General features: G+C 37.5%; 2 protein-coding genes across 8 annotated transcripts in view; one reads left to right on the plus strand and one right to left on the minus strand.

Annotated features, from left to right (window-relative positions):
- KIF6 (kinesin family member 6) overlaps window positions 1-7,736 on the minus strand; it is a 117,103-nt gene extending 109,367 nt beyond the window's left edge. The window contains exons 1-4 of the mRNA XM_072333784.1: window positions 7,553-7,736; window positions 6,930-7,036; window positions 4,511-4,585; window positions 1,592-1,739 (exon numbers count right to left, since the gene is read on the minus strand). Of these exons, the coding sequence (XP_072189885.1) occupies window positions 1,592-1,739; window positions 4,511-4,585; window positions 6,930-7,036; window positions 7,553-7,618 (396 nt within the window). The 5' untranslated portion in view covers window positions 7,619-7,736. The remainder of the gene's footprint in view (window positions 1-1,591; window positions 1,740-4,510; window positions 4,586-6,929; window positions 7,037-7,552) is intronic.
- Window positions 7,737-9,427: 1,691 nt separating this feature from the next.
- The window catches only part of DAAM2 (dishevelled associated activator of morphogenesis 2), a 197,640-nt gene continuing 179,500 nt past the window's right edge, over window positions 9,428-27,567 (plus strand). For 2 of the 7 annotated variants that reach the window (XM_072333774.1, XM_072333782.1), the window contains exon 1: window positions 20,226-20,336. The gene's annotated coding sequence lies outside the window, so the exon portion shown is untranslated. Of the gene's footprint in view, window positions 9,443-13,548; window positions 13,633-20,201; window positions 20,337-21,630; window positions 21,696-22,591; window positions 22,766-27,567 lie in introns of those variants that run through there. The other 5 variants (XM_072333777.1, XM_072333778.1, XM_072333775.1 and 2 more) reach the window with 5 other exon arrangements.

The raw sequence follows: 27,567 nt of genomic DNA on the forward strand, positions 1-27,567 counted from the left end.
CATATTCAGGGGGTTACAGTGCTCTCTAAATTAGCTTAATTAATTTCTAAGTGCAACAATGACACAAGATTTTTGTAGGGGATTTTGATTTGTGTAATCACAAACCTGTTTTGAGAGTATTTAGTTTCCCTCCAAACTTCCCCAGGGCTAGAACTAGAGTTGTTGAAATGGTGCATTTATAACATTCATCTTTTACTTATGGATTCACCAAATAGTAAGTTCATAGCTCCTAGGTTTAGCTTAATTACCACACTAAAATCACATGTTTTACCATAACAGCTATGTCAAATTCAGTAATCTCACAACAGTTTCACAGAGCTGATGGGTTTAGGAAAATCTTCTGTGGAATATTAGAAACAATTAAAAGAAAAGAAATAAGAAATATCTGGAAGGGGACTATAAAAGTCAGAAATATTGTAAGACGAGGGAAAAAAGGAACAGAGAATGAAATACAAATATTTCTTGTACTTAATACTGCTGAAATTTTTTGGTGAAGCCAAACCCATATTTACACAGGTGGAGTGACTATTTCTCCACTAGAAGTCAACAATTTCAGCATAAAGCACATGCAAACTTAGTTTTCAGAATATAATTTATTATTTTTGAAAGTATTTTTCTAGCCACTGTTAACTTCTCTTTAGGTTCTGGTTATGTTTTAAAAATAGACCAAAGGTTTTTTGTCATTTCAATAAGAGTGCATTAGGAAAAATGAATAACAGCAACCATAATAATAATAATAATTAATGACATTCATAAGTTATACATATATAATTATACTTAAAAAAAATGGGCCTAACATATAACCACTTTGAATTCAATTATACTGAGTGAATCAGAGTTTTATTAGTAATATCACCTACACATAAAAACATCCATATAAGCATGTAATTGGAATTAAAAAGTAAAGGGCAGACAAGGAGAATGCACACACACCTTTTCAAATCCTGCATTACTGACTTGATTTTTTTCATAATAAGAAATGCATTTAGCTATCCATCAGCAATATAGTTAATGAATAATTATGTAAAATACAAACATACAAATGTGTTGAATTAATAGCTGAATATTTTAAGGTGTTTACTTTTTTTTTAGTATCAGTCAAGTGCAGAGAAATTATGTAACTTATGAAGAGTCAAAAAATGGTCCTTCTTTAATGCAATATTGTTGATTTATCATTGCATAGCAGTCAAATGAATTTTTGTATGACGTGCATGTGATACAATGTATGCAATGAAAAAAAAAGAGGGTGAAGCAGTGAAGACAAGACAAGTAGAACTGATTATTTGATCTGAAAGTGTATAGCAACAACTGTAAAATAGCATGCTTGTTTGTTTTTTTTAATTATTAACATCCTTTGATATCTGTTGTTTCATTCTACTGCAACAAGACATTTAACCAACACTACTAACAGCATATTACTGAATAATATTTCATGACAAGTTACATGTGTTCTTCACCATTAATGAATTACAAATTTTAGGGCTTCTTTCTATACTGTTATAAAAATAGTCCTCCAAAATATAGTTAAATATTTTTTACACCAGTCATTTAAAAAAGAAAACCAATAAATGCAGAAAATATTCTCCAGTACCTTCTGCAGTTGATCAAAAATGTAAGACAGGGTCCTGGGAATGATGCCTCGATCACTGTAACGTTCAGCTCCTCCCGTGATTGTAAATGTTTTGCCACTACCTGTCTGGCCATATGCAAAGATAGTACCATTATATCCTGCCAAAGCACTACAGAAAAAACAATGAAAAAAAGAAGTGATAATTAATATCTACAGCATATTTTTTATGATAACCTTTGTATAGAACCAAAATGCAGTTAACAGTAATGCTTAACTACATAGCAGCTGTCTTCTATTCAACATATTTCAGATTTCTTTTTAATAGATGGTATTCTTGTATTGTTTTAAGGAGAGTTCTATTTTTACCAAATAAGACTCCTTTGATAAGCTGACAACTGAAATACAAATGTAAAATTTCACTTTTCTCTTGATATCAAAAGTAAAACTGTGTACTGTGTTTAAAATACCTATTGATATTCATAGTTGGTAAGTATTTGTTAGCCTTGTGCAGCTCTGTCTCAAAAGATGGATTTTTATCTTCACGCTTCTAGATCAATTTCTTGTTAATTGTTGTAAACTGCCTTGACCTTGAAATGTATTTTAAGTGCTCTAACATCCTGTATTTCAATCTAACTAGCTATAAACAATGAGGTAAAAATGATAGAGGATGTACTTATTTTGAATTTTCATTTGTCTGAAAACAAACAAAAATTGAGTAAAATAATTTGTGACTTTGAGCACCTTTGAAATCTTTTACTGACTGTGATACTCACATGGCCAGTCAAACCAGAAGTGGCAACAGTCTACATGATAAAGAAGTCAGATTAAGAAGGGCCAGCTTTCCTCTTTTATTCCAATAGCCATCATTTGAAAAATACCCTGGACGTGAAATATTTCTACAAAAATTCCAGTATCTCCTGACAAAGTATGTGACGAAAGTACAGAGAAAATATATGAAAAATCAGAAATACTGACAAAATAATCAAGAAGGAATTACTTTCATGATGAAAAGTATCAGAAGCAGAGTCTACTATGGATTTAGTTTAATACACTTGCAGATCTCATTTTGTATAAACAAGCAAAAAAAAAAAAAAAAAGACAAATAACTCTTGTGCATTTTGTTTATAAATAAAAAGGGGCAAACAACCCTCGCATAAGATAAAAAGAACCACGTATAGATAACTGCTGGTCTGGCGCCACAGGAGATGCAATGGTTCTCCAAATTATTATTTAAAGACTTGAGCAGATGCCAAATTGCTTATTTTAATCCATTACAGTAGGATAACAGAAAAAAACAGAAACATGTTGGTTGTAGTTCCTTCTAACATCTGCTCCCAAAGACCAAAACACCCACAAGACAGTATGTATATTTATTAGATTCCAGATGTTAAAAATCAAAGCAATCATTATTAGGAAACACCTCATTCATTTATCTTAGGAATTTATAATGCCCACCACCACAATATGTGAATGCTGAATACAGTAATTAGCTGTCAGAAGGTAGAGGGTATTAAAGTAAGTTTGTAGACTGCAGGTTCAAAACAAGCAAGAGGAAATGACTCTTCATGCAAAATGGTGTTAAGCTATGAACTTCCTTGCAGTGGATGCTGTGGATGCTAAAAGTTCACACAGGGGTCAGCAGAAACTAGCTTAATTCCTGAAAATGTTCTCTGATGGTGTCTAAGTACAGAGAAATTAAGATTCTTTGAGAAAGTCCCTAAGCTACAACTAACCGGCAGCTAACAGAATACCAGGTGAAAGTAGATCTACACATTTGGTATTTTTCTCTAAGCACTGACTGTTAGTCACCCAATAAGAGAGAAAATTAAAATTATTCTTTAACGCCATACCTGCAACTGTGGTGGTCTAGAGTTATAAGAAAAAGCAGCTGTTTTAAAGAGAGTTTCTACATTGTGTTGGGCTAGATATGATATGACTGTCTGAAAAGACGCTTAGGTTCAGGGTGTATAGTAGTGTTCCTATTTTAACTAATATTCTTAAATACATTTAAAATTTCACTGCAAGCGCTGCAGCAGTATCACAAAAATACTATGAATTAAACCTATCAAACTGTAACCTACAATAAGCAGCATTCTTGAATAATTCTGAACTTCAGTTTAAGTCCAAATAAACACAATTAGTAGCTTTTTGAGATGAAGCTTAATTAAGTTTTCACTTTTCATTAAATTACAAAATCTATAATCATTCCTTCTCCCATTTCTCAAATTAGGGGATACAGTAACCTATGTTGTTTAAAGTTGACGTCCAAAAAGTAAATGTCTTTTCACTGCAGATGAATTCTACAGATCTTTTCCTACCTAAATCACTCACATTAGGAATAATACAGATGTAATGCATGTTTGTCTACAGGTGAGCCAAGCTACTACTTCCCACTCATAACACAAATGTATCCAGATCAGAATTAAAAATAAACATCAACAATATTCCACTAATAATGAGGTTTGATGCTTATACCTCACCAAAACTCCAGAAAAACAAAAACAAAAACAACAAAATATCATAAAAATATCTTCCTATTTATTTTTTGTTTACCACTTTTGTGAGTTGGACCTGCTGACCTCCAGAAGTCTTCTTTCAATCCTAACCATTCAATGATTCTGTGACTCATGGAACTACACAGGAAATACTTTTCTAATGCAATGAAGTGAGCTTGTATTAAAGATAAAAAGATAACTATACATGGATTTCTATGCCTGTGCAACAAAAATTACTACAGTATCAGTGCAATTTTATGAGTTAATGATACAACCTTACCATAAATAGTTTCTCAGGGGATTGTTGTATATTTCCCAGTTTCAGACACATCAGTATTCAGAAAATCACACTTTTACAGTACTTGGCAGCTCTCCTTCAAGTAATACAACAAAATCTATTTTTGATCCTGTGTTACCCCAGTTAATTTCAAGAACAACAACGTACCATTCTGCCACGGGTTTGGCAATGCTGTCAAAAACCACATCTTGCTTTGCCTCTTGATCAAAAACTTTCTGAAATCTGAAAATATTAAGCAAATAATAATTGCCCAGAATCTTAAAACACTACTTGATTCATACTTGTGTTTATAATAGTCTATGTTTACATCATTAGGCTTACATAACTTAGTACAATGTTTTCACTGTAGTCTTATCCACAGCATGCTGTTGTACTATTGTATATAAATAGTCTGTGCACAGAGCTGCATTGACGAGATCTTCACAATAAATTCCTCTGATAAAATGATTTGGCTTAGAGAAAAATAATCCTTATTTTAGATCTACCAAGAGAATCAGTGTTTGTAACTGGCACCACACTGAAACCTGGATAAATAGATTACTCTATAACCAAATACAGTATCCTACCAACACAGACACGCTTTTTTCTTTTTTTTTTTAATAACCAGTACCTTCACTCTTTTGAATACATACAGTAATCATCAAAAGAAAATGTTTAACTCAGTCATTCTTATATGAATTAACTGCAGTTTTCACAGAGAATCATACAGTATTTGAAGTTGGAAGGGACCACTTACCACAATTCCCCTGCTCAAAGAAGAGTCAATGAAAGCAGGATTCTATCCTGTCAGGTTGAATTATTTCCACGTATGGAGCATAAACGGCTGCTTCAGACTTTTCTTTCTGTAAAGATTCCTAGCACTCTGAACCTCTCCTACTATGTCAGATGTCCCAGTCCCTTTATCACAGCCCAGAACTGGACATGACCTTCCAGGTAGTTTTCTGCAAACCTGATTTCTAGCCAATCAGTTACAATCCTGTACTGGTGCATGTTTTTCTACCTCTCTAAAAGCAGGATTTGGCATTTCATTTCTCTATGTTGAACTTCATGAGATTTCTTCTGACTTATTTCTCCAGATTCTCTGAGTAGCAGGACAGCCACCTGGTATGTCAACCACCCATCTCAGTTCTGTGTTGTCTGTAAAATTTAGTGAAGGTGAACTTGGTCCCATCATCCAGATTACTAATGAAACTGTTAGATAGAACTGGATTCAATATTAATTACACTACCAGTGAATGGCCTCCAGATGGATTTTGTCAATCTGCCTGGGGGTAGCGAGGCCCTACAGAGGGATCTGGATAGGCTGGATAGCTGGGCTGAAGATAGTGAAATGAGGTTCAACAAGACTTCATTTCAGAAATACTTTTTATACTTCAGAAAACTTTTGGATTGTTCATGCCCTGCTGTGCTGTTCCTCCTATCTGGAACTGTGTATTAATATAGAACCTCACAGGGTATATAGAAAAGCCCTAAGGATCTGCAGGGTATACAACATCTGAAATAAAAGCAATATACAAAACATACATTCTATTCTGCTAGCACTGTATTAATCAAGTCATTCCAAGAATTGTATTTGACTCCCATACAAGAAAGTAAGAATAAAGGAGAATGATGTTGACCAAGAGAGACAGATTGCATACAACTGTAAGGTTTGTGGAAGAAAAAGAAATGCTTAATCCACAGTATTATTTTTCTGTTGCTTTAATTATAGTAAGTCAGAGTGTTTCTCAACATTCTTCAGTACAGACATTATAATAAATGATACATAAAATCAGAATAAAAGTGTTCATTAGGCATATACGTCCTAAGCTAAACCGACTTGGAGGAGGCAGCCCCTCACTTCACAAGCAGAACAGATTTCCTTAGCTGATGTAAAATGACATCAGGCTAAACCACAGATGTTCATCTGTGGCTCTTTATTAATAGGACAGAACAACAAAATTTAATTGATTTGGTGTTAAAATAAAACCCCTTGAATACTAAGTTAAGAAGGTCTTTTTTTCAAAAATGGTTATATATCTAGAATTATTCACAAAAGAAATATAAAATATTGTCTCTACATCTTTTAAAAAGATAATATTTGATAGTACTGATACTTATTTTATGTTTCGAAAAATTATTCACATTCTACTGTGATAGTTCTGCTTCTTTCAACCCTTTTAAAACTGTGTTTTGGTTGTGTTGAAAATGTTGTTTTTAAGCAGTGTTTTACATAATGGCACTTCAGTTAGTCTATGCCAGCTCATTAGGTCACACAAAAACAACACAGTGCTTCAATCACTTTTCATCAGCAAATTCAAAACAAGATGTGAGAGTGGAAGACTTGATAGATTAAGAAGGGACTCAACAAACAGAAGCAACTTTATTGTTTATGAAACTCATTCAGTTGTAGAACATGATAAGAATATCACGTTCTGCATGTGTCGCATATTCTGAAGTGCTGCTCTTGTTAAGGAAACTGCATGAATACAAAGCTATCTGTACCAAAACTTAATGTTAGGAATAGGTTCTTTCTCTGTGATTCTACAGGTGTGTGTCAAGGTACAAAGGTGAGGTTTTTACTTACTTGAACTTGTAGCTCTCTCGCTTATTGTTGACAAACCCATCTGCTAAATCACGTGGCACAGTAATCTCCAGACTGGACGCAGATTTCTCATCATCAACTGAGTAAATCTAACAAGCACAGATATAAGTTAAGTTAAGTTTAGCAACAGAACAACACGGCCCTTAGATATAGTGTAGTTAATGAATATAGCAATATAGCATAGCAAAGCAAAGTAGTTCTGCCCTGAACACTCAAGCACATCTTTGTGCAGCTATTGTTCCACAAAACAAGTGCATAGGGGTATCAGCTTGTTGTCACATAGACACTGCAGTAAGATATGAAATGGAAATGCAGTGTCTCTGACACAGGCTGCTTAATAAACAACTTTATCAGTAACAGTTTGGGTATTGTACAAAGCGCAGCAAGGTAGGCATCTAAATCCACTACTTCTGAGTAATAATCAGCAAAATTGTTACTATTCCTTGCTATTACAGCAGACTAAGGGCAACTCTGCATTACCTCTCAAAGCTCAGAACAATATTTAACCGTTAACAGCCTGAACTCTGCCAAACTCCTTAAGTTTTCTCGGCGGCTCCAAGCTGGCTACCCCACCCCCACCAGCACCGAGCTCCCTTCCTACCCACCCCTGCCTGCTGCCGCCTGCCCAGCGGCTTCAGTCGCGCGTACACCCGGATGGTTTCCTTCACCATCGCTGCTTCGGCCGTCGCGACTCTGCTCGCGTAGCAACAGTAGCCATGCAACGCTACCCAGCCTGCGCTGCGGCGAGCCGCGGGGCCCCGTGAACAGCGTGCTCCGGCAGCAGTCACGTCTGAAGGGGGTAATTTGGAGCGTGAATGTATCTGTGTGCAAGTAAAGCTTTTATTCTTTTTAATCTAGCGTAAGGAGGCTTGAACTAAAGGTTCCATTGGAGAAACAGAGTCTGCGGATTTGTTGTGAGAGCTTAACTTTTGAAGAGGTAACAGTAGGACCTGGTTATTCTGCGGAATGGTTACCAAAAAGTCAGAGACAGAAGTTGATGCCCCCCTATTCTGCCATGTTAGGCCCGATCTGGAGTATTTTATCCAGGGCTGGGGCCCACAGCACAGCAGGGATGTGGAGCTGTTTGAGCAGGTCCAGAGGATAGTTGTGAGGATGATGGGAGGGCTGTATCACATCTCCTATGAAGAAAGGCTTGATGGAGTTGGGCTTGTTCAGTCTGAAGAAGCAAAGGCTGCAGGGAGAGCTCATTGTGGCCTTCCAGTAGTTGAACGGAGCTTACAAACGAGAAAGGGGATAGACTTTTTGTGTGGTCTGATAGTGATAGGACAGGAGAGAATGGCTTTAAGCTAAATAAGGGGAAATTTAGATTAGATGTTAGGAAGAAATTATTTAGATGGTGGTGAGGATCTGGCACTGTTGCCTACAGAAGCTGTGGGTGCCCCATTCCTGGAAGTGTTCAAGGCAGGGTTGGGCCCTGCCCATGACAGGGATTGGAACTAGATGGCCATTAAGGTTCCCTTCTAACCTGAGTCATTCTATGGTTCTGTTTTGGTGAGACGTAGTAAGGACTGCAGTGATTACAAGTCCTCTGATCAAAATTAAGTGAAAGATCAGGGACTTAATTATGGAAGAGGATAGAAATTTCTGTAACTCAGATGTGGGAAAAATATGTTGAGCTTCTATTCCAAATAAGAAAACCATTAGGGGAGAGGTTTTCTGTCCCATGTGAGCAAATAACTATCTCAGAAAGCATCTGAGGAACAAGTAGTGTACCTCTGGGGAATGAAACAGGAAAGAACTAATTACCAGCTGAAGTAAAGCACAGAAGTCTGAAGAGTCAAAATGAAAACAAATGGAAAATATTACGTGGTGATTAAACAGAGAGCAGAGAAAAAACAAGATGTCAGAATGGGATAATGGAGTAAGTACTGAGTATCATCTCAATACTGCTCCAAAACTATAATAATAATAATAAATAATAATAATAATAAAGTATCCCTTGTCAGCATAGATTGGGATCCTGAAGATCAGAAGTGACTAGTTGGGCAGAGGTGCAAGAGGGAACTTACTGCAGCTGGGTGGGAAGCAGAACCTCCAGGGTCTGATGAATTCGGTCTGAGGAAAGGGGATCTGGGAGGAGAGAGGTGATGATAGCAGTCCCACAATTCTGAAAGTATTAACATGTTTAGTTGAAAGTCCAGGAGTTGCTTTTGCATTTATGTACTTAATTTAGTGTTGAAATGGACAAGAGTGAGCGCACTGTTCTTGGAAAGTAACAAATAGGATTGTCAAATATGCTAGCAGCTGTAGTAGAACTGTTAAGTCATGGCTTGAAACAATGATTAAGCACCTGGTGGGAAAGCAGGGCCAACCCAGGGGAGCCCAGGTGCATGCATTGTACCTGAGTGACCAGAAGGGGTGGGGCCAGGATCCTCTCCTTCCTAGACCTCATGTTGGAGGCCAGAAAAGCTTTGGTTTCCTTTTGATTTGCTTTGTCTTCTCTGGGAAATCGATTGCTACTCCAAGGATTTATGGTAAACCTCAAAAATAAGTGCTGAACTTTTTCAATTAATATATTTGAGAAAATGCATCGTGGAACACGTGTAACCTATAGGCTAGAAACAATTATGTAACTGTATGTAAGATTAGAGTTATGGTGTCTGGCAGTTGCATGTTTTAAAAAGTGTAGCCACTGCTTTCTGAATTAATAGCTGCAGCATCCCAACTAATCATATATACTTACTGTTGTAGTTTTCTTCTGATTAAAAATAATGCAGGTCATAGTATATGTTGGAGCTGGAAGTTCATGGACTTGTGTTCCATTATGTCACTTAGCATCTTAATGTGCTTCCAAATAAACAGCCTTGTAAGTTTTATTATAGCCCAAATTTTTAAATCCTTTATTTTTTATTTTTTTTTCCCCTCTCTCTAATGTTATACTTTTCATGGACTTATTTTTGGCAACTTTTGTGCTGTTTGGCTGAGATAGTGATTAGAAGCTAGAACATTAAAACCTTTCCATTGATCAACTGGAATGGACGAAGAGTCAAAACTCTTACCAAAGCCTGAATTTGTCTCATCATTGAACTCCTGGAAACATTAGTGCCAAATTTGTATCTTCTGCATGACCAGAAACCTTTTTTTATTTTTTTTTCCTAAATGACTGGAATTTAAGATCTAAAACTTGGCTTAAATTTAAGCATAGTATCAGCTGAGTATGTTGTGTCAGCTCTGCCAGGATCAGCACAAACTTCACATATAAGAGATACAGAATATCAGAATACAGAAGTATATATGTCTAAATCTGACTGGCACGAAAACAAACCAACATGTCTTTCAGATGCCCCCTAAGTGCTATAGACTTTTTAAAAATTTTCTGCTGATGTATTTCATCTTGAAATTGTTAACGCTTCCATGTAAATTGCCTTGTTCAGCTTTTAATAGTCCAGCAATTGGAGAAGGGCTGTTTCTTTTAGGCTATTGTTACAATCTGTTTCTTAGAAACAGCGTTGCATCTTCATAGACCCTTCTGTTAGATTTGTGACGTACTGTAAGATTTCACAGCTCTACTGGTATTGTCACAGAATGCATTAACGTTTCCTGAAAGCGTATATCTTAATAATCTCAGCCACAGCAGAAAATCTCAAAATATCCAATTAATTGTTGTTTAGAAATCAAACTCACACACTAGAAGTTTTGCTGGGGTCTGTGTAAGTTTAGAATAAAAAGGAAAGGTAGGAAGTAAAGAGGAGGAAGAATGGTAAGAAATATTTCTGATATCCCTGCACCGAACAATTCTTGCTATCCAAGCATAGGACAGAAGGCAATGCAAAATAATTGAAAGGATGTGGGGTAATATTAAAGATAGTAGTCAGAGGCTAAGACTCCCATATTGTTGTGCAGATAGTATGTTGTTTAGTCAAAAAGAAAATTTAAAGTAAGGCAGATGTGCAATTTTACAGATTTTTATGAGATGCTCTTTTCAGGTATGAAAACTAGCCTGGCAAAAGATGTTTTTTTGGAAGTATAACATGGAGGTGATGCTATCAACTGAATGTAGAAACCTGATGGAGGGAGTTGTACAAGAAGAGAAGGTTGTATAAATAGCACAACATAACTAAAGCTGAGGAAAATGAAATTTCTCAGTTGCATTTGTTCATTAAGGCAGCTTTTAGACATGTGTGAGTGCTTATACAGACTCTGGTGGTTAAACATGGATACAATGATATGCTGCATATAGGCGATTCAGGCATCAGCATGTTTTAGCTGCAGAGATGGTGCATGCCTTTTTCTTCGAGGTGTAAATTATGACAGGAAAATCGAGTAACATGTCCCATTGCACAAGCACAGACTGAAACAAAAACAGAGAAAAAGAGTGCCCTCAATGCCAAGCTACTAAGTACACTGAAAGACCACTGACAACCTTCCAACTACAATTTCCATGTTTTTGCATATTGATATAAACAAGGGATGGACAGAACAATGTATGAATCAGTGCAGCTGTGTTCATGTTTGCTACCACTTGTGAAGTAGCTGGTTTACCCAGAGCTTTGTTTTTAATATTGTATTCCTTCTGTATAATTCTATGAATAGGTGGGATCTATGTTTAAGAAGGAGCAGAATAAAGCAAAGAATATAACTTGTGAAAGGCTTGTGACAAAACAATGTAAGACTAAGAACTATTCTTGAACAGTTTGAAACCAGAGAATAGCATGTTGCAACATCATTCCCACTTGTCTTTCATTTTCCTTTTTTTCTTTTTTTTTCCCCCACTTTTTCTTTTCCTTTTTTCTTTATATTTTTGAGTAATGTGGGAAGAGTGACTTTTTTTAAACTTCATTCTTTTCTTTCTTGTCCACTTTATTATTATTATTATTATTTTTAATAAGCCCACTGGTGTTGTTCATTCAAGCCTCGAATGCCAGATCCATTTAAGGTGGGGTAGTTTTGTCACATGCTGATGTTTTGTGTCTGCAATTGAGAAATCTGGTGAGTCGGTAAGAGTTAGTATCCAGGGTCTGCATTTACTTGACCATTTACTTGTCAATGTGAAGTGGCAGGCTTCCTGCCTGAGAGGCTACATTACAATAAAAACATGTTCATTTATCCAGTGTTGCTCATGTATCTATATCTTGGCCATGGATCATGAATTTAGTTGCTTTTTAGACTTAACATCTTTCAATTTGGACTCCCCAAACATATAACAAATCAGTGGGTTTCAATGTGGGATTAAATTCTCTTCAAATTCAGGTTGAATGTGGGAGTCTAAGATTACATGTAGAAGCAAAAAGATGTGCATACCTGTTTTCCTTGTATGACTGAAGACCTTTGAGTTTAAGTTGGCCAAAATTGAAAATAGAACCAAAATAAGCCAAAAAGCCCTTCTGAGTTAATAGCTATACTTCATTTTCTTTCTTTTATTTCTTCAATGAAATAGTTGTAACTTTCTTGACAGTTATTACAGTGCAATTCTTCTTGGTCTTTCACACGGTGATTATAATGAAAATTCAACAGCACTCTCTATGTATTGTGTCAGAAGTATGTATATGTCAGAAAGTGATGTTTCTAATGACTGTAGAGATAGTTTGTCCAATAGACAACAAGTATATCAATAGCATTTGTTTATGGTGTGTTGTTATTAATCTAGAAGTTGCTTTTACCATGAAAAGATCAGGAGCTCTGTAACTGTTGCTCAGATTTGCATTGTTCTTTGTCTTCCAGGAGAGGGCAGTGATTTGTACACATTGCAGTCAGATTTTTCCAGAGCTATACAAAGGTTGTTTATAATAGCCATCAAGTACTAGATTTGAAAATGTGGATAAACTCATGTACTGAATTGTTTTGTATGGGAAACAGTAATTTTGGCTGTACATAAATTCACCTCAAAATTTTCTTCAGGACATATATATATATATATATATTTATTGCAGATGAGTGACATATAAGAACTTGTTTTTAGGAAAGTAGATCAAGAACTTTAGTACTTACTATCATAGAATATTCTTTTATGAACTAAGAATCACACAGAATTGTAGGGATTGGAAGGGACCTCTAGAGATCATCGAGTCCAACCCCCTGCCAAAGCAGGCTCCCTACAACACGTCGCACAGGTAGGCGTCCAGGCGGGTCTTGAATATCTCCAGAGAAGGAGACTCCACCACCTCCCTGGGCAGCCTGTTCCAGTGCTCTGTGACCCTCACAGTAAAGAAGTTCTTGTGTACATTCGTGCGGAACTTCCTATGCTGAAGTTTCAGCCCATTACCCCTAGTCCTGTCCGCACGCACTACTGAAAAGAGACCAGCCTTGCCACTATGGCTCCCACACTTCAGGTATTTATAAACCTGGATCAAGTCTCTCTCTTTCTCAAGGCTAAACAGACACAGTTCACTAAGTCTCTCCTCATAGGGGGATAAATGAAAAATGAAAAATGAATAAAGAAAAATGTTGTGTATCCATAATAGCGGAGGTATATAAGAGAGGCAAGAGTGTACACTAGATAAAATGTTGTAATTGAATAGGGAAGGTATTGCACAGGGAGTGGTTTGTGAGTCAAAATGCTTGTGCGCTTTTCCAGATGTATACATCTAGTAAGATGTGTAAGAACTCCCTCTAAAATTTTGGTTTTGTTTTGTATTTACAGAGGTGAAATCTCTTCAACTGTGTGAAGAAGACATACTGCATGAGAATAAACTCTTTTGTTGCCCTGTCTGCTGCCTGCTTTCAGGTAAATTTTCACTAACAAAAATCCAGGTATAAACAGAAGGATCTGTCACTATCAAATGCGTATCTGAGTAGTGTAACCTGGTGTTGTGATGTTTTGCATGCCCTTGTGGGCCTTATGTAGGTCTTAAAGTATGCTAAAGCACCTCCAGAAGCTTTATCTCATGTTGTGAATGTGATTTGGAAGTAGACCAAATGATGACTGCAGAAAGAGAGATGTTGGGAAGGATTATATAACATCTCAGGAAACAGCTAAGCTGTCTGATAAGCAGTTCTTTATATTACTTACTGGAGTTTCAGGGTAATGCTGAGTAAAGCTGAATTATGTTGACTTGAGGCTCCTTCCAAATAATTTTGTATCATAATTGTTGACTAATTTGTACAGTTATAGAAATATTTTTCTTGATATTTAAAGTCTCCAGGTGCCAAGTGTGTATCATAATTTTCTTCCACTGCACATGAAATTACTTAATGAATATTGGCTTGCAGGATTATTATCCTTCCAGCTAATTCCCAGTCCAACTCAACTTGCCTTTTCCTGGGCTTCTTGCCACATTCCATTTTTCCCTATGCTGCTGATGTTATGTAGGACTGAAATGTGGAATTATCTACGGTTCATAAAAGAATCAAATATTTTAGGCTGTTTTGTTCATCTATTATTAATAGACAGTAAATGCAAACATGAGCTAACAAAAGGCAAAGGATAAACACATTTTAAAAAGACCAGTTCCCAGAGAAATAATTTAAAAACCTGTCAAACAATTTCTGAAACATGGAAGAATGATGATTTCCCATAGATTCATTGTATATATTCTGGCACTGTTACTTTTGCTTTATATAACATATATATATTAATGTGAATATTCCATTGTAATATCTCAAAGAGATTTACACATTTCAGCAAAATCAGACTTACAACACCAATGTGGATTTAAAAAGAAAAAAAAAGCCAAGCCAAGTAATTGGTTGCCAAAAAAGGCATCTTTGCACCAGTTAGCAGCTTTCTGCTACTCTGCCATTACAGTCTCACAAAATACTTCATTCACTAATTCCTATTTATTCTCCTGTGTTTAGGTTGCTTTTACAGTCCCTACTTTCTGGGGCTACTCATGGCCAATTTGATATAAATTAATTATTCTGAGTTTGTTTCTACATGAAGGAACTCATGTTCTTGTGATCCTTTTACCACTTCCAGGCATTACTGTGTACTTGCGTTGTTTTTGATGGCTACTGTTTCAATATAGAGCAGTTTTTGTCAGTATCAGAGTTGGGGTGGAAGTGTCCTTATCTTGTATTTTCAAATGAGCCAAAAATCTGTTGAAGTGCTTAGTTGCAAATTTTTTAGTAATGATTTGCTGTTCAGTAGTCCCTTTGCAATGAATATGGTCTCTTCATGAAAGCTGACTGGCCCTGTGTTATTTTTCAGGCTTCCTTGTGTTTTTTCTACTCATTTAAACAGGTATTGGTTTTATCTGACGATAACAACATGTTGAGGGAGGTGTTCATCTTCCTCTACTCTGCCCTTGTGGGATCTCACCTGCAGTACTGTGTTTGGCTCCGGGGCTCTGAACATAAGCAGGACATAGGCCTGTTGAAACCGATCCAGAATGGGCCTTTATTTTTGGTATTTAAGAAGAGCATAAAAGACAGTGAACTTAAATGATGTGGTTTCTTTTTGTTCTGTTTGCTTGTTTCATTTCTTATGTGTTAAAAAGTTATGGAATACTCCTTAATAACACTCAGCATCCCATAAATAGACTGTCTTAATTCCACCTTCTACAGGTGAGCTAACCATGGTTACACAAGGTCATTTTTGGCTTGTCTGGTGACAAAATCTGTGGCTTGAGCAGTCTGAAGAACATTTGTGCCAAGTCATTGTGCTTGTGTCCATAAGACAATACCATGTTTCAGAAGTAGAACTCAAGAACTTAAGTATTAATGCCTCAACAGCTGTTTATGTACGTCATAGTCAAGTGGCAACACAGGAAATGGCAACTCTGCGAGAGGAGAGCAGTGTAGCCACATGCGAACAGTGGAGCAAAAAGGTAGAGCTGGGTGATTTCAGAGGTTAAACTCATAAGCCATAAATTCAGTAGGATTACATTTGCGAAGATTTTGGAACTTGTACTTCATTTATTTTTTGTTAGCAAATAATATAGAAAGAAAAATAGTAAAGAGGTTAAGAATTGGTAAACCAAAACATCTAAACTTGTGAAGTGACAATGTTATAGCATGTGCTTTGATTGCACTAATTATGTTTTTAAGACCCTTGCTTCATCCTGTGCTTTAGGCACGCAAAGGTGATAGCAAGAGTTGTGAGGAGCTGAATGTCTTGACCTAAAATGCAGGGAGCCTGTCGCATCTCACATTCCACCATAGCAGAAGTGAATAAACATATCAATACCATAATGTGTTTTATGTAAGTTCTCATGTTTTCCATTTTTCTGTCTGTCAGTTTTCAGCATTTGATCTCCCAGCCTGAGTGTTCTTTTAATGTTATTAAAAACGCAACGTGCTTAGCTATACTTCATTACTCCTTCCAGGCTTGCCAGTCTGACTCTGTGGGCCACTGATGTGCTTGCATCCACCTCCACAGAAGAGATTTTCTAAGAAGTTGTTTAAAGCCATCGTAGGAAGTGACTCAGGATAATTGCTAGTCTAATATACCCTCTTGGTTTCCTGGAATCTTTTAAATATAAATTATTTGCTAGAAGAGAGAATTTCTTAGTAACAAAAGAAATGCAATACGTCAGTCAAGACACTTAATTTTGATACAGTTCACATAGTGTATCTCTTCTTCCCATCCAGAATCCTCTGATATTTTATAGAATATGGTGATTTAATACAGCATATCACCAGTGACTCTTGTCTGCATGGTTGTGTTGTGTGTGTTTTCTGCACATCGTATATCTCTTGCTTTTTTGAAGCATCTGTGCTCCAACAGTGCTCAGCCCAGTATGTGTGAAAAAGAAGCCAAGAGATTATTGGCCCACAGAGCTCTCAAATGACCTTGGTTAACCTGAATTTACTGTAGAATTTTTTAGTGGTAAAAGAAATAAACATGAATTAGCCCTGGGAATAGGTAGTTGGGCTGTGATATATTACAAATATATTCTTTAATTCAGATAATCTGTAGAAGCAGGAAAGTTCTAGTTTACAACTGTCCAAATAGCCTGGCCTCCCTCAATTCTCTTTGGTCTACTTGACTGGAGCAAAGGAGTCTGAGCTGAGCCACAGCTCCCTGTGTGGGATAGAGCTTGCTCTTTCCTGCCTCCTGCTCTGCTAGTGGTGGTGACTATGTGTGCTTAGCACTTGCTGCCCTCTGTCTACCTCCGTGTATCAATGAGTACTCCCCATCAAGCTTAAGACTGTTGCTGAATTTAGTTTTAGGAGCTCTATCTGTAACTCAGCTTCTTAGTTCAGACTGCAGTGTGCTGCAGAGATACTGGCTTTGCGAGTATTGCTTTAACACTGCTTCACTTCTAATTGGAAGGCATCCTTTAGTTTTGTGAGCTTCATTCTGGATCCTTGCTTTTTGGTGACTTTGATACTGGAAGAATCAGAGTATGAAATGCTTTCTTCCTATGCCCTGGGTACCAGTACAGATTTTTCCAGTGTTAAGAATTGATTATGGTACTCAGACACTTAACATCATTTGTATGATTCTGCATGAACATCTCGTGTATACTGTGTTACAGAGCCAGAGTGTGTTTTCTTCCCCCTTATTTGTAAATTACAATCCCTTGCTCAGGACATAGCAAACTGTGGCAGTGTCTTAAAATGATTCTTCTTGCTGGCAAATACCTGTTTGTAAAACAGCACTGGCTTCCCATTCCAGTGCTTCACCTGGTTACTGGCACCTGGTAAACCATGGTGCTTTTTCATACATTAGAAGTGAAGACATCTAAGAAATCTGTAAGTGCTTTTACTCTGGTCAGTGCAGCAGTGAATTAAATCGGGGTGCCGAAGCACACAGAGAATAGGATTCTGTCATGCAAAATGAAAGGAAAATCACTGGGTGGATTCAAAAACGATGGCCAAGACTGTGTGCATCTGAGGACAAAGATAGAGTTCTCTGCATTCTTTGGTTTGTGCTATTCTTTTGAATGTATGCCATAACTGCATTGCCTGACTTCAGTGGATTGGGAAAAAAAAAGGCTGATTGCCCAAAACTGAAATATATACAGAAACAACATTCAAAACAATGCAGTGTTGGGCAAAATAAATTTTAAATGCCACCAAGAAGAAGCATCTGAATGAACTTCATAAACTTATCAACCGTGGGGTTAAAGAAAATATTTCTTTCTTCTTTACCATCCCTGTTCTTGGGTAGTGATACAGTCCGCAGCTTGTATCCACAGTCTTGATGCATTGTTTTCCATTCTTCATGTACTGAATCAACAAGTATCTAAATATTGCTTGAGAGGCAATATACAAGCCCAGAAAGCTTGTATGGCCTATTCCACTATGGCAGCAAGAATGGTATTTGAATACGATTTAATTTCCTTTGGTTTGTTATTTTATTTAGCACCAAGGGAGTGACAACTATACTGCTACAGTTGCTGCTGTGTGCTTTAGATTTGAGGAACACACGCTCTCTTGTTTTGTCAGTCATGTGCTAGTGATGCTGAGTGTCCCACCCCGTTCTCTGGTTTTTAGGGCTGAGTAATGCCTATGCATTACTCACTGCATTACGCAGTGGTCCTGCGTACAAAGTTGTTTTTCACTGTCCAAAACTGCACAGCTCCAGTATCATTTGGGAGAAGTACTGTTTTAAATACATTTTGATTAAAATTCAACGAATTGTGTTCATGAACATGAACTCCCAGCCCACTAAAGAAAGTCCAAGTTCTCCTGTATCAGTGATAGAACTAGGTATTGTCTACAAATGGGATACTTGTGCCCTTCATATAGTGTTGTATTCTTTAAAGCGCTCCTGTGGAATAAGCCTTACATGATTTCTTTTTTTGTACAGGTTTTGAATATGCAACTATACACAACTGGTTATACTTCCTTCTCATTTCCAGAAAAAATACAGCAGATTCATGGAGATACTGTCATACTTAGCACTAAATTGAATGCCTTAGCACTTCTGTCTTAAGTACAAAGAAGGGGAGCTTTTCAGAGAGACTCCATTTTCTTTTCAAGGTTTATTGGTCATAGCAATGATAGGGCAAAGTGTGAGGCTAGCTGCCATCAAAAAATGATCAAAGCAAGCTTTATTTGAAAGCCTTTGAAGTTGGTCACATGATTTTATTGATTTGAAAGTGCTCTGGCTCATGCCCAGAGGTGATGATGGTGGAGAAGAAAGAAAGCATATGCTCATAGAAAACAAATCCATACAGCACTTACTCTACCAGTAAGTTATACAGGAAAGAGCTTTGGCTTTACATTTTTAAACAGCATTCACATCTCCAAAGTGGTACCAAGACACATACTGCTTATAATTGTTTACAAATGGAAATTATGGGGTATAAAAAAACAAACAAACAAAAAACCAACAGTTTGTTATAATAGCAGTTTATGTTTATAGGTTCCTCCAGGAAATGCTGAATAAGCTTTGAACTTCTCACAGACATTTGCCTATAATCAGACAAGGATTTTAACAAATATGTCTTAACCTGCAAGCCTTAATTTCCTCATCTCTTAAATGAGACTACTGATGCTTACCTCAGCTCCTAAATGTAAAAAAAAGGAATCTTATCAGCTCAAATTTGTCAGTGCTTGCTTCAGCAGGATTATAACTTAAGAGAATTTTGCTCTTCAAGTACTACTTACCATTAATGCTGATAACTTCTGATTCAGTTTTTGCTCCAGCATCTCTTTCCTTCTAAACTTTAAGTGGCTTTCACAGCAGGTGAAATGTATCATACTGTATGGTTAGTGACCTGTACCAAAGATATAACAGAAATAGAGATGTAAAAAGGCAGAAAATGATTAAAAAAAAAAAAAAAAAAAAAAAAAAAAAAGACCAAATGAATTTTCTGAGTTGTTTTTTTAATCTAACATGAGACACTTCAAGGTGCTCTAATGTTAAGAGGGATGCTGACCCACATGCTTGGAAAAAAATTCCAGCTGGAAGGGTTTAGTGCAAAACTGAAAAAGGATGTGGACAGGATGCTTAAAAGGGCTGTTTCACTCCTCCTATGGTTAAATCCAGTCAAAGCCTGGATTAGCAAAGGGCTGTGGGTTAAGAGTGACTGGGGTGAGAGGGAAGCCTCACTGCCAGTCTTGAAGCACACAGTGTTAAGACACAGCTGTGACTGGAAAATGGTACTTTCCAAAAGGAGACTTACATGGCAGATAGTTATATCCTGGGTGTGGGTATAATATACCATGGGTAGAAAAGTACAGGGATTGTCTTTTGCCAGAGACTTATGCAACTACATATATAGCTGCCCACCATTTCCTCCCTGACCCCCCTTGGTGGGGTTTTCTATGTGAAAGTGTAAAAATTACAAATCCTGAAGAACTGCAGTCTTGGCTCTACCTAGAAAAACTTTTAGACTGTTCATGCCATAAATATCTCTTGGAGGCTCTGACGTCAGAGGGTTTGGAGAGGGAGGTTGGTCTGAAACTGAAAACAGCAGCAGTTCCAGTCTCACTGCAATAGTACAGCCAGTGAGAGGAGCAGCACAGGCGTTTCTCTATGTGGATTATAGGACTGCAGAACAGGGACAAACTGCACAGACAGACAGGCATTACAGTGTAAGTGCAGCTGCTGCAGCAATTCTTCTCATACTTGTGCTTGTTTGCAAGATCAAATCCCTGCCAATGCTGCCTGCCTTTCTTTCTTCTTTTTTGTTTGTTTTTGTTTTGCTCTTGCTTTCCTCAGAGAGGTCCTGAAGACATCTTGGCAGTACATAGGATTCAGGTTTGGCTTGATTGCTTCTCTCAAAGATATGCAGAGGGGCTGATTATGCAGGTTGTTGTGCGAGTCTGTAAATTAATTGGGAGGGGGCAGGAAATGAAGGAGGTTGAGAAGGAAAAATGTATCTCTGGGAGAATACTAAATTAGCTAAAATCTAGCTCCTTTGTATTCTAGAAGCAAGACAGCAAAATCTCATATATAATCGCCAGGCAAAACCCAACTTTCACAGACTATTTCACAATGCAAGATCTGTGGGCTTTTATTTTTTATTTTTTTTTAACTCTTCAATCCCTTGTCAGATTATGCAGTAAGCAGTTCCTCTTTCCTTATGGGAAAGATAGGAAGTTTCCTGGCTTCTTGACAAGGCAGCCTTGTCCCATTTCTGTTTGCCATGCTTCTGATGATAATAGATGATGATAATAGAGTATGCATTATTGCTTGCTACGTCTGATGAATTTAATGAATTTAATGCCTTGAGCCTGGATAATAAGGGTGCTCCAAGGAACTCACTGCTTCTGCAGAGTAAAGAGGCATCCTTCACATATAGAAGCTAGCTGTAACTGAGTCATATAAGAAGGCAGCTACTGGATTTAGAGTGACTGTGAAAAATCTGCTGAGTTGCTACTACAAACATACAATCTAAGTCCTAAGGAGATCTAATGATTTGTAATTTTTTTCTGATTTTATTTTGTTTGTGTTTATAACTCAGCAGCTCAGAGAATCCCAAGCCTAATCCATAGGGAGAAGGTGTTATTTGTTTGCACCTAAAATTCTGTACTTGATTCATGTGATTTACCTTACTTCTCACCCCTGCCCACCTGGGTTCTCCCCTCTCCAGGAGGGGTGGGAGCTGTTCTGGGAACAGCCCTGGAAGCATAGAATCATAATTGTAAAATGGCTTAGGACAGAAAGGGACCTTAGAGATAATCAAGTTCTAACTCCCCAGCCCATAAGGTGATGTATCTGTCCTCCTCAATGGCATCTTCTCTAACCAGACCCTTGACAGAACTGAACCAGCTCGTTTCCCCAGATGAATGGAAAAGTTTGGTACCTTCTGTGTGAATCTGATTTAGCTAATACTTGTAACAGTAAAAAGCTCTTTGCCAATTAGAGTATGCTTGATCTGTGCAGGTGCTGGAAGGAGAGATGACGCCCTTGAATATAAACACAGTGCTGGACTGAGAAGCAGGAGCTATGTGAGTTGCACAATATTGTGTGCTGAGCTGCTAATAATTGGCTTCAGCCAACAAGCAGTCATAAGAAAGGCTGTTGCAAGTTGCTGCTCTGTAGGCTGAGTTGTTTTGTTAATGGAATAAGTCTGCAAATACTTTTCCTCCTAAGGGGATTGGAGTAGATTGCAAGGGGAATTAAGCAAGAAAGGAGGAGGAAGGAGTTTTTCAGAAGTCACCCTGATCAATGAACTAATTAGCTGTGCTGAAAGTGACTGTAGGGTTTTCCCTTTCCATGACTGAGTGGCTGATTGCCACTGTGCTGGTTTATGTATAGGAAAGCCTATGCTAGGAGATATTCCACATCTAGTCTCCACTGAGAGATGCCATACAATGCAAAGCAAGCCAGACTGAGATGGATAAAAAGCAGCTGTACTGATTGTATCTGTAAGAGAGCATGTGTTCTCAGAGAAAGGTTCTGCAGAGATATACTTTGTAAGTGAAACTTGGTTTGGGATTTGGATTGCCTTATTGTGATACTTCAGAATTTCTTTCCTCTCCCTCATTTATTTCTTATTAGATTTTCTTTCAGAAGTGTAACACCTCCCTTTCTAAGAAGCTGCTTTATTTTCTTTGCAGCAGCTTAATCACGTTGGCTGGCAATGTGAAGGAACACAAATGTAGTAGTTTTTTATGAACCTGTTTGCCCCAGTAAAAGCTCAAAGACTGTCACAGCCAAGATAAGTAAGTGTCTGTGAATAAAGGATGCTTCTTGATTCAGCAGTTGATCTGTTTCAGATGTATTGGCCAGTATTAAACTAATATATACAGAACAGGTGAAAGCTAAGAGGGAGGAAAGAATCACTAAGGAGAAAATTCTGGAAGTGGAATGCATGAAGCTAATTGGTTTCTTTCTGTTTTAGAATTCCTTCTCTCTGCCTTAGAAGTGACACCTTCTGCAGTGAGCTTGGAAGTTCCTTGTGGGCTGTTAGTCATGAGTCAGGGTGAAAGCTACATCTGAGGGGAAGGCAGGAAGAGGACTGGGAGACATATGGTCACTCAGTATACTTCAGTCTGGATATAGTCACATCAGCCAGGTAATTCTTAGTTCCTTTCACTGGTGGACACTGGCCATAGAACAAAGCAATGCAAATGCAGTGCATACAGAGCAGAGGTTTTTCAGTTTTGTTTTGCAAAATAGAAAGCAGTTCTGTATTACAGTTTATGACAATCACAGTGTGACCCTGAGGTTTTAAAGGCCTATATTATGTGTTCTGAAGTGCTGTCTCATGGTTTCTCAGAGCTGAGTAAGCAAATTTCTCTGGATAGCTAAGTGACCTTACCACACTGTATCACTTGTTCTGCTATTCCTGATGGTTATTCTGGTTGTGCTCCTAACGTATAAGAGAGATCATTCAGTTCATTTTGAAATTGGTAATAATAAAAAAAAAAAAATTCTTACCAAGTCCAGACATGGTGTGCTCTGTCTGTAATTTATTGGCAGAGAGACATAGCTAGAGCTGAAGAGCATCTTGAATGTATCTCTCAGATAGTTCTGGTTTTGCTTTATCTTCCATCATTACCATAAAGTTCCCCAAGGTCCAGTGGAATTCCAGAAAGCCATGGAGTCACGACAAGCCAGCCATCAGACCTAGCTGTTGAGCAATCAGGGGACACAATTTCCTGACACTTAGAGGGAAGGATGTGTGTGTAGTTTGGCTTTCAGTGCTTTAATTGCTGTGAATTTTGAAACCTGGATTGATCCTATGGAGATCTGACCTTCTCTCTTACCCACCCCAGCAGTCCCCAGGCAAGCACAATGGATTCCGCAATTAAAAGAAAATAAGCTGCTCTGATTTTCATTGGATGAAAGAATTTTCATGTATGTTCCTGTGGGTTTTTTTAATGTTGTTGATTGGTAGTGGTGTTACTTATGGCTTTTCTGTTTTTGCCAGCAATACTTTCTAATATCACGCTCCTTTAAATTGTCGCATTTGCAGAATATATACTAGCATGCCTTAGATGTGCTTCATTTCTTATATCTCTGCAATTCCATTTATCAAACAGAAGTAACAGCACTGTTACCACTCTGCATGTATCAGGCTGAGGACTTGTTATCTTCTAAGCACTGTGTTGATATTGCATTTCATATCACCATGTGAATTAGTTAAATGGGAGTTATTAGGGTGGGTTCTCAGCCAGTGTAAATACTTATGGGGGCTCCCATGCACCTAGGATGAATGTATTCCAACTTAGGATTTGGCCTGATGTCTTTAGGTTGGTAGTGAGAGACTTGAGACACATGCAGTGCAAGTCTTCTGTCATTTGTTACTGTGCAAGTTTTTTGTAGTTCCATATTGCTCAAGAACCTTATTCCAGGATTCAGTTATAAGTAGGTTCAGATAAAAGCAGAATTTGGTCCAGAGAAACTGAGGCCCAAGTTGTGCAAAGTAACCTGTAATTTTGGCTCTTTATTTTTAGTGTCTTGTTAAGACACTTGAAAACTGAGACAGCCAAAATTATATGCTGCTTTTGAAATGCTAGCTGACTGACTTGGGCAAATCTACATAGTGGGTTTGATTTTTCTCACGTGCTTTTTACAGCACTATAGCTCTTTGAATGTCAACTAAGTTACTGCTGTTTCACAGCAGTGGGAGTCACAGAGAAATGTGTCCCATGTTTTCAGAAGCTCTCATGAGCTTTGGTGTGTCAGTTCTGTGCTCACATTCCAGTTTTCTTGAATATCCAAGATGTGCTTTGCTTTGGTTTTCTGAGAGCCATTTAGCCACATGACCACGAATACATCACACACTAAGCAGTGCTGTTGTCACTGCAGTCTCAAGAATTTTTAGGGCTGTGTGTTAAAATCATTTGACTGTTATCAGGAGCAGGCTTTTTCCTACAAAGTATTTCCCTTAGGCTTTGTGTCCTTTCATGTTACATGTTAGATTTACATTTTCAATTTGTTTTGTATTTTAACACTTGAGGTATTGGTTTCTTCCAGGATCTTTATGACATCTCCTAATGGTAGGAATTTTCTAGATTTGGAACAGCATGGGATAACAAATCTGACCAGGAGCAACTTGTGTTTTTTTGGATTTGGTAGAAAATTTAATCTGAGAGTAGTGGAGACTTATACCAGTGATAAGGTTTCTCTGGATTTATGAATTAGACAGGCTGAAGGTGGAAAGAGAGAAGCAGATAAGAATGGGATGAAGTGGAATTTAAGGAGTGGGAGCTGGAGATTGAAATGATGTGTTTAGACTGCAGGAAAATGGAAAGAGAGTTAACCTTGAGGAACTAGGAAATACTTGGCAGTAAGGGAGAAATAGGCTCTCTCCCTGAATAACAAGTGCTTGCACACTTCCCAGTTTTGCTGACTACAAAGTATTAATCACTGCAGTTGATATTTCTGCTTTTGAGCTCTGAAGTTCACATTTGTTTTTCTTCAGCGTATTTTCCTCTTCATTGTGTCCCAAGATGAATTAAATGCAGGCAATGTATGTGCCAGCCCAGCTGTTCCATGAACTATGGGGTAAAACTGAGCTGTGAGACCCAAAAGCTCTCCTGTCTTTTTGGTATATTACTTTTTTCTTAAGAAGGTATAGATATTCTTAAGAAGGTATATATATATAATGCAAAGAAGCATTTGTACTGAAGGCTTTTATTATTCAAGGTTCTAAGCATAACTGATTAGAGGAGCTCTGTATTTTGTTTGCTACTTCAAAAAATTGGATTAATGAGCCACAAAGCATTAAAATCTTCACAGTACTCAGTAGGAAAATATTCATTTTTAGTGAAAAATCAGATCCACTTTCACCTTTTAAGATCTGACCAGAAGATGAGTTCCTAGGGAATTTTCATAAATTTAATACACAAATGCACACACACTATAGGGGAAAAAGAATATTTCTATCAATGAGCACCATCAGGGTTGGGTTTGATTGTGGAAAAGTCATGTGACATTATATTTTAAGGATTTAATGACATGTGGTAATACTCCCTTTTCCCAAGACAAAGCTGTGGGAAGAGATGAAAAATCTTAGGGAATTTGTCCACTAGTAGCTATTAAATATGATAACCTGGCTGTATTCCCATCAACTAGTCCTAAACAACTGAGAGGACTGAGCAGGAACAGGAGCAGACTATATATGGTATTTTTGTTTGCTTTCTCTAACTATTTGCAGCTGGCTGTTTTTTGGATATGATAAAGTACTGGTTTAGATGGACATTGGATCTGACTTGTTGTAGTCAATTTTTATATTCTTGTGGTCTCCAAGAGACAAAACACTGTAAAGATCCTCTGACATCTCAGCTGTTGTAAGAGGGAGAAGATTTGGGCTGAGGAAACTGACCAGGTACATATAAATCTTCACAAACTTGTTCAAATATTTGAGTTCTTTAAATGTCAAGAATGATCATGGAGAAATTATACCTTCGTTTTTAGCTCTGTATCAGTCTTCTTGTCAGTTAAAGAAAGTGACTGGGAGCTCTGTCCCCCAGTTCAAAACAGGATTACAAACGCTGTCAACTTTTGCATAAAGGATTTCATTGGCTCTTTCATTCACTCTTCCAGTTATTTTTAGAAATGTTTCACATTTTCTCTTGAGCTAAAGTATTTCTGCAAATTTTTACATTTCATAAAGTGTCCTCATTAACTGCACGATTGTTGCTGGGTTGTTTTGTTTGTTTTGTTTTTTTTTTCCCTCCGTAATTAACAAATATTTTGTGTGCTTCTATTTTCCAGGAAAGCTTAGGGCTTTAAAAAAAAACAAAAAATGTTGAAGGTTATTTTTAGATTTTTCAGTCTGGTCTTGAAAAATCATTAATCTATTTGCATACTCTTGGTCCTACACTGTCATCTGTTTTCTTTCAAAGCTGTGACAGAAATATGTGGGAATTCCATGTTGCTTTGTATCAGCCTGCCAATTCCCCTAATTTCCTTGTCAAAGAAAGCAACCTTTTCAAGATGGAATGAAACTACTGTAGAGCTCTATAAGTATTCTTGCATATATCTAGTTGTGTGTAGAACTTTCCTGGACATCAGTAATGTATAACATGATGTAACTTGGTTTCCCTCTAACACAAAGCTATTTTGTTCCCCAAAATGTTATAGCAGTCTAATCCTTCTCTGTAAATATGAAGTCAATAAATCTTCAGCCGTAGCACTTTTACTTTCCATTGATTTAAGATCAAGCCCTTGAATGCAGTGGGTATGGTATACTCATTGGCCAAATTGTTTCTTACAGAGCTGCAGCCATCTCCTATTTAGCCATTAGGGGTTAAACCAAGAGAATGTATTCTTGCTTGCAATCTTCCATTACAATGCTATGTGAGGACACAGGAAAGAGATTTTATAACATTAGCAATTTATTCTTTGCATTCAGCACCTTCCTTTGGAAATTTTTACTGCTGTTAATGGATTTAGCTCTCTTTGAAACTGAGGCACTGCCTATTCAGATGCTTGCAACGTGACAGGACTCTGTACTACCATATGAATACTCTCATTGCAGGCAGGTCTGTGTTTGACTAAGTCGTGGCACTTAAACTCTTATGACAGTGCCTTTATATTTATTCATTTATTTATTTATTTTTACAAAATTGCAGGAGTTGGAAGGGATCTCAAAAGATCACTGAGACCACCTTCCCTGCGAAAGCAGGTACCCTACATTAGGTTGGTACAGATAGGTGTCCAGAGAGCTTTGGAATATCTTTATAGAAGGAGACTCTACAGCCTCTCTGGACAACCTGTTTTAATGCTCTGTCACCCTTACCATAAAGTTCTTCCACACGTTGGTATGGAACTTTCTGTGTTTGAGTTTTAGGTCATTGCTTCTTGTCCTGTGACTACACATCACTATGAAGAGCCTGGTCTCACCCATTTGCCTCCTATCTCCCT

This window comes from Excalfactoria chinensis, chromosome 3 (assembly GCF_039878825.1).
Source record: "Excalfactoria chinensis isolate bCotChi1 chromosome 3, bCotChi1.hap2, whole genome shotgun sequence".
In the NCBI taxonomy this organism is placed as follows: domain Eukaryota; kingdom Metazoa; phylum Chordata; class Aves; order Galliformes; family Phasianidae; genus Excalfactoria; species Excalfactoria chinensis.